Genomic DNA, 6,000 nt, shown 5'->3' on the forward strand with positions numbered 1-6,000 from the left:
CACCATTTGTAGAAAGACCACAGGTAATATTTAAATTAGTATTGCAATCTGCAGCTGAAGTTTTTTCTCTGCATATATCTTGGTTCCGACAGGGAATTTGGCAAAGTTAGTTTCACCCAACGATTCCTTTAAAAATTCTTTAAAATGAGAAGATATAGCTTTTTTAAAAATTCATTTTATTTGATATAGTAATTCTACTTATTGGGATCTATCCTAAGAAAATAATTAAGAAGGCAAAACAAAGTTATCACATATAAATATTCCTTAGATTATTAATTATAATCACAAAAATCTAGAAATGAACTAAATACACAATAGTAGAGAAATGACTACATAAATAATAATAGCATATTCACATAATAGAATAGTATGAAGCCATTAAGATTATGTTTCTGAAAACTTTTGAATAACACAGGAAGGTGTTATTAATGTCTTTCATTAATACCAATGGAAAAATGTAGGCTAAAAAATTATATAGAATCTAACCTCAATTATGTAGTGTAATAGTCATAAAAGAGAAATTCAAATATTAGCAGGTGTTGTTTGTGGTCGGTTAGGTAAGGGGGATTGGATTTTTCTGCTCTTCATATTTCCCAAGTCTTCTGCAGTGAACAGGTTTAATTTTACAATCAGGAAAACCACATTGCTGTTATTTTTAAAGACTTGATTCAAAGGTTGTCTGTTAAAAATTCAAGGAATATACAAACAGCTGATTTAATATTTCCTCTTAGTCTGCATTTCCATGCTGGAGAAAGGAGAGATAATTTACGGGGAGAGGACTTAAATCCTCCTTTCTTTCCAGGAGAGAATGGATGACCACACATGTAGGAAATACATTCACTGGAAGGCCTGAGGGGATGAGTTTATAGTGTGCTCACCAGGCTAAGCAAGGAAAAACAGAAAGAGCACTTGGCAGACATGGAGACAGAGACCTGAAGTCTCATCCCTAATTCTACCTTGAACTCTAATCTTAGGCATGCCATTGATAACCTCCCTGGGCTGTATCTGTATGTTGGAAACATGGTGACATTCCCTGTTGCTGTCATTTCCTAAAGCTCTGGCATCTGAGAACTTTTGATCTCACTGAGCAGGTATCACAGAGGGTCAGGTCTCTGCGACGGTTTACTTGGAGAAAAACAACAATGGAGCTGAAATCTGGCTCCCTGCCCAATCCGCTGTGCGGACTCTGACTCTTATCCCCACCTCTAACCTTCTAAGTTCCAGAGGAAAGATCAGGGCTGCAGAACATGTTTCTGTGTAAGCCAAAAGGAGAGAGCTGTCTGCTGGTGCTCCATCAGCTACTGAAAGCTCCAGCTGACACTGACTGACAGGTCTTCCTAGAGTTTGTGCAAAGCCCCAGTGCAGAAAAAACAAACAACCCCCTCCCCAAAAAAACTTCCCCCCTAATTTAGGGGGCATCAAGAGAGTGTGTGAAAGGCTGAAACAGCATCAGGTTTCACTACCCAGATATTCACTTATATATCATGCTATTGACTTTTTTAAGTTTAAGGAAGTTGTCATGAGATTAAAGGAGCATGTGAACGCAGAAAGATTTACAAGTGTACCTCACTTTCAGCAAACTGAATATCTGAAAATCAGTGTAGTACAAAAGATAAATTTGCAAAATAATTCATTTCACTCCTACTTTGAGTAATTGGTTTACCATCTACATTTAAAACATACACTGATTTTCCACAATCTGTTTTACATAAAACATAGTAAGCACATAGGAGCTGCATATAGAGAGATGTACATGGAACTAGCAAATCAGTATTAGGACACCACTGCAAAGGATGGAAATGAAGATTGCCCTGATTTTAAAAGTGTTCATTGACTACAGGAGCTAAAAAAGGCTTCTAATAAATTGCAAGTTATAAACAATCTTTATGCAAAGAGGGTTAATAGTTTGGAATTTTTTTTTTTGGAAGTTTTGTCTTAGCTCCTTCTTTGAGTTTCTCACATTCAGTTTTCTCAGGAAGGACATCAAAAGAATCCATTTTAAAATCACAGCGGTAGGTGTTTTAAACACACTTTCACATCCCAGGTAAACATTTAACACCTGTGCACACATAGACATACACATTGGAGACCTAAGATACTCACAAAGGCGACAATACCAATAGAGCTGTGCTACAATAACCAATTTTCCATCATGTTACCTGAAGAGCCATTTATTCCAGAATACCAGCCCCAGTGTGTGAAATGCCAACCTTTTCACTTTCAATCAGCTTCGGGAACCCTAACCTGTTGGTTGCAGGAACGGAAGAGCTCTCAAATGCCTTTGCCAAGCATGTTTCTCTGTGGATAGAGACAGGCTAAATACATAACTTTTACATTGTAGGAGAAATTTAGAACACCTCTTGGGTAAGTTCCCTGGATCCGTATCTGTGGAGTTTCTTAAGGATAGCATAGTTGTCTCTCATTCCTGAATGAGAATTCCTAGCATTATAGAGTAAACTGAATTAGAATTCTGAGTATCTTATAACACTGATGAAATGCAATTTCACATTAAAAAAAAAAAACAACAAAAAAACCAACCAACCAACCAAACAACAACAACAAAAAACTGGAGAGTTGCAGTGGGAGCAGAAAGTTCTAGAATCCTCTAGGTGTACTTAAAACATGAAGGCAACAAGAGGCTGTCTGACAGAATAATAGGCCGGGAGGAATTTACAAAGCCCCATCCAGGGTCTAGTCCTTTGACCAAGCCCTAGGTATTGTTTGCAGCCTGCAAGGGTAAAGGGGAGAAGGAATATATGAAAAGGAGCAAAGCAGAAGTTGAAAGTGTCAGGAAGATGAGTGGAGAAGAGATGAAGAAAGGGGAGTTAAATGAAGAAAAGGGGGATGTGTGTTGAAAGGAAGAGAGATTAGTGATGGGTAAAAAAGAGGAGAAAAAATGTTAAAATAGATAAGATGAAGTTCCCATCAACAACTGACTCAGTTGATAACAGCAAAAAATCCCTCAGAGCATGGGTGGCCAACCTTCCCCTTGACCCATACCCCATCCAGCCCCAAACCTCATAGCAATGCCATGGTTTTCTATGAGCACTTTCTCGCCTTTTCACAAAGGCTAATCTCACCTATCAAAGGCCACAGCCGTCATGGAGTAGATACTGGCGAAGACAGCAGCGATGGGGAAGAAGTTGTGGAACTTGCAGTAGAACAGGCCGTAGTACCATTCGTTGTGGACAGCATAGGTGAAGTTCACCACTGTATTGAATGCAGCCATGGAGGCCTCCGCGAAGGCCAGGTTCACCAGAAAATAATTGGTCACTGTCCTCATTCTTTTGTGGGCTAAGATGATCCACATCACTACCACGTTGCCCACCACAGAGGTCACCACAATGACCGTATAGGCAGCTGCCCAAAGGACAATTTGCCAGGCTGGTTGCACGAACTGATTGGGTTCCGAGGTGTTAGTGGAGATGTTTGCGGAGAGGTCTGAGTCCACCGGGAGGACGTTATCCATTTCGAAGCTAGGCGGTAAAACCTTACTATCTGTACACAACCCCCCTCTGTAGCAGAGTCCTGTGGCTGGCACCTGGGGCTCAGGGTCCTGCTGAAGTCGGACAGGAGGGTGGGAGGCTCTTTCTGGGCAGCACTCTTTTTGAAAGCTGAACTGGCGCTTAGAATATAAACGCTTCTGGATGCGCTGCCTGCCTGCCCGCGGTGGCTCTGAATTCCTCCACTTTCAAGCTGCAGGAGGCATTTGAGTTCAGAAGTCTGGAGACAGCATCTCTCTTGCGTTAAACTGAAAAAGGGAAAGAAATTCCACCGGTCATGGTTCTAAGAAGCAAGAGATCCCTGCCTTTATGATTTATGCACCTGCTGCTCCCTGCAACTCCTATTTCCCCTTCCTCCGCCGGGAAAGGCAAAGCCCTGTGCTACGTGAGGACTTAGGAGCGAAGTGGGGGCCCATTGCAGCGCGACCTGTCAAAGTTCTGAGCCTATGGTCAGGATTCTGGAGCTCCGTGTCCAGCTGGAGATTTTTCCTTCGCTTTTGCTGCCGCTGCCGCCGCCTGCAGTTTCGCGGGCACCTCTCGGTTCGGGTTGCTCAGCTCGGCAGTTAGCTGCGCACGAGGCTTTTATAACCCGCTGCAGAGACGTCACTGGGAAGGGGCAGTACCTGGGCTGCGTACTCGCCAGTCCCGGTGCGCAGCGCGGCAGCTGCGCCAGCTGTTGACAACTGTCTCATTCCACCGCCCCAGCTACCACGCCTTTTGCTGCTAGCTACTTGCCGTGGGAGTCTGCGAGCCGGGAGCCCCACGCACTCCGCGAGGGGGCAGTAGGTGGCTTGGAAGTAACTGAGACAGATGTGGTCCGCAGCTGGAATCGTCGTTTCACTAGGGGTGCTGGGAGGAAGGAAAGATTTGGGAAACAGCTGGAGTGCAGGACAATCAGCTTCCAGGGAGGGAAGCCCAGAGCCCTGCGACAGCTCTGCAGAGGCGGCCTGCCTGTGGCAATGGGAAACGGGCAAGTGTGGGGGCGATGTGCCAGCGCCGCGCGCCGGGCCGCGCTCCAGCTACCGAGAAACCCGACGCGACTCCCTGGTCCAGGTGTCCCGAAAACAACTTTCCTGAGACTGTGTTTAGGAAACACCCCCACAAAATATCTAGCTCCATTTCCTGGAGAGCTGATTCACCTGGGAAGTGACGGACTCTAAGCTTTGAGGACACTTTCCTCAGCCACCCTGTTGACTGGGCCCCTCGTTCCAGGAGAAGCTCCATTGGAGCCCTCCACCTGACCCCTGTGGATGAGCCTCTGCTCAAGCACTGGGGACAGGGCTGAGCTCCCTGCGAAGCTTGGTGAGTGCAGAAGCCACACTCATAGGCAGCTTGCCGCTCAGACGCGCGGCTCTGGGCTCTCCGCCAGCACCCACTGCGGCGCTGCGTTTGCCTCCCGGGGATCTGGCAGCCTCCGCCTCCGCGCCTGCCAAGCCTGCAGGCCAGAGCCGGGCCCGAGGTGGCATCGGTGGTCCTTCTGCCTGTTCCCCTTCCAGGTTTGCCTAGGGGCTGGAGGACGGGTCAGCCCGCTTTCTCTCCCCACCTCCATCCTGCCCTGCCCTCTCGTGACTTTGAGGCCTCGTATCCCAGTCCAAGACCATTTCAAACGGTAGAACTGGTGCCAGACACTTGGAGGAGGCAGGGGAAAGACTCGCTAGTCTGTATGAACCCTTTTGGAGAAGCCAAGATGGAATGAGCTCCGCAGCGTGTTCCCGCCAGACTGCTGCAGGCCTTTCGAGTTCCGCAGAAAACTGAACCCCAGGAGTCCTCAGGGCGCCATCTACCCCTGTGCCCTGCCCCCTCCTTTCACTGCGGGGACTCGCAGCTGTGGGACGCGAGCGCGGACCGGCAGTAAACACTTGCCGCAGGTTGGAGTTGGCTCCGGCCCGCGCCCGCCCGGGAGCGGCGTTTACGCATCCGTACCGCTAGCGCTCAAACCGTCTCTTGGGAAGCGCTTTAAGGCTGGGAAATGTACCGCACCCTTATGCTGGGCAAAAATTGGATCCCACGCCGGGGAGGGGAATCTGCTGGTTCACTCTGTTTTTTTCGGAGCCTGGGATTTTAGCGTATATAGGAACCTCACATTGCTTTGCCAGGTTCTCCCACGCACCCGTAAACACTGCATAGAAAACTCCAGAGATGCCTTGAAGAGAGCAGCGTACCTTTATTTAGAGCGGCTGCGCAGGAGGGCTTTGTGGAAGGGAATGCCTCCTCCACCTTGGATCTCTCCTTGAGGCTTCCACCGTCTCAAAGAGCTGACAGAGAGAGGGAGGAGAAGGGAGAGGGAAGGGGATGCGGGGGGAGAGAGAGGTTGGCAGGGGGGAGGGGAAAGCTTCTCTATCTTTAATTTTCCTTCTAAGCTGTTTAAAATTATCTTTTCTTCTTTCTACCTGTCCAATAGAGCCAGGCTGACGTTTTCAAAAGGAACTTTACTCAGTGGTTAGGGGAGAACAAGAAAGCTAATTGAATAAAATCTAAATATGTAATATGTAATAAG

The 6,000-nt window shown here is 47.1% G+C and overlaps 1 protein-coding gene across 2 annotated transcripts in view; it reads right to left on the bottom strand.

The window, feature by feature from the left end:
- Positions 1 to 5,774, bottom strand: part of LOC105465321 (tachykinin receptor 1) — a 152,798-nt gene extending 147,024 nt beyond the window's left edge. Inside the window, exons 1-2 of one of the 2 annotated variants that reach the window (XM_011713730.2) lie at positions 5,666 to 5,774; positions 3,081 to 3,751 (exon numbers count right to left, since the gene is read on the bottom strand). In XM_011713730.2, the coding sequence (XP_011712032.1) occupies positions 3,081 to 3,469 (389 nt within the window). In that variant the 5' untranslated portion in view covers positions 3,470 to 3,751; positions 5,666 to 5,774. Of the gene's footprint in view, positions 1 to 3,080; positions 3,752 to 3,930; positions 4,294 to 5,665 lie in introns of those variants that run through there. The other variant, XM_011713729.3, reaches the window with a different exon arrangement.
- Positions 5,775 to 6,000: the final 226 nt, after the last annotated feature.

This window comes from Macaca nemestrina, chromosome 13 (assembly GCF_043159975.1).
Source record: "Macaca nemestrina isolate mMacNem1 chromosome 13, mMacNem.hap1, whole genome shotgun sequence".
NCBI classification, from domain to species: Eukaryota; Metazoa; Chordata; class Mammalia; order Primates; family Cercopithecidae; genus Macaca; species Macaca nemestrina.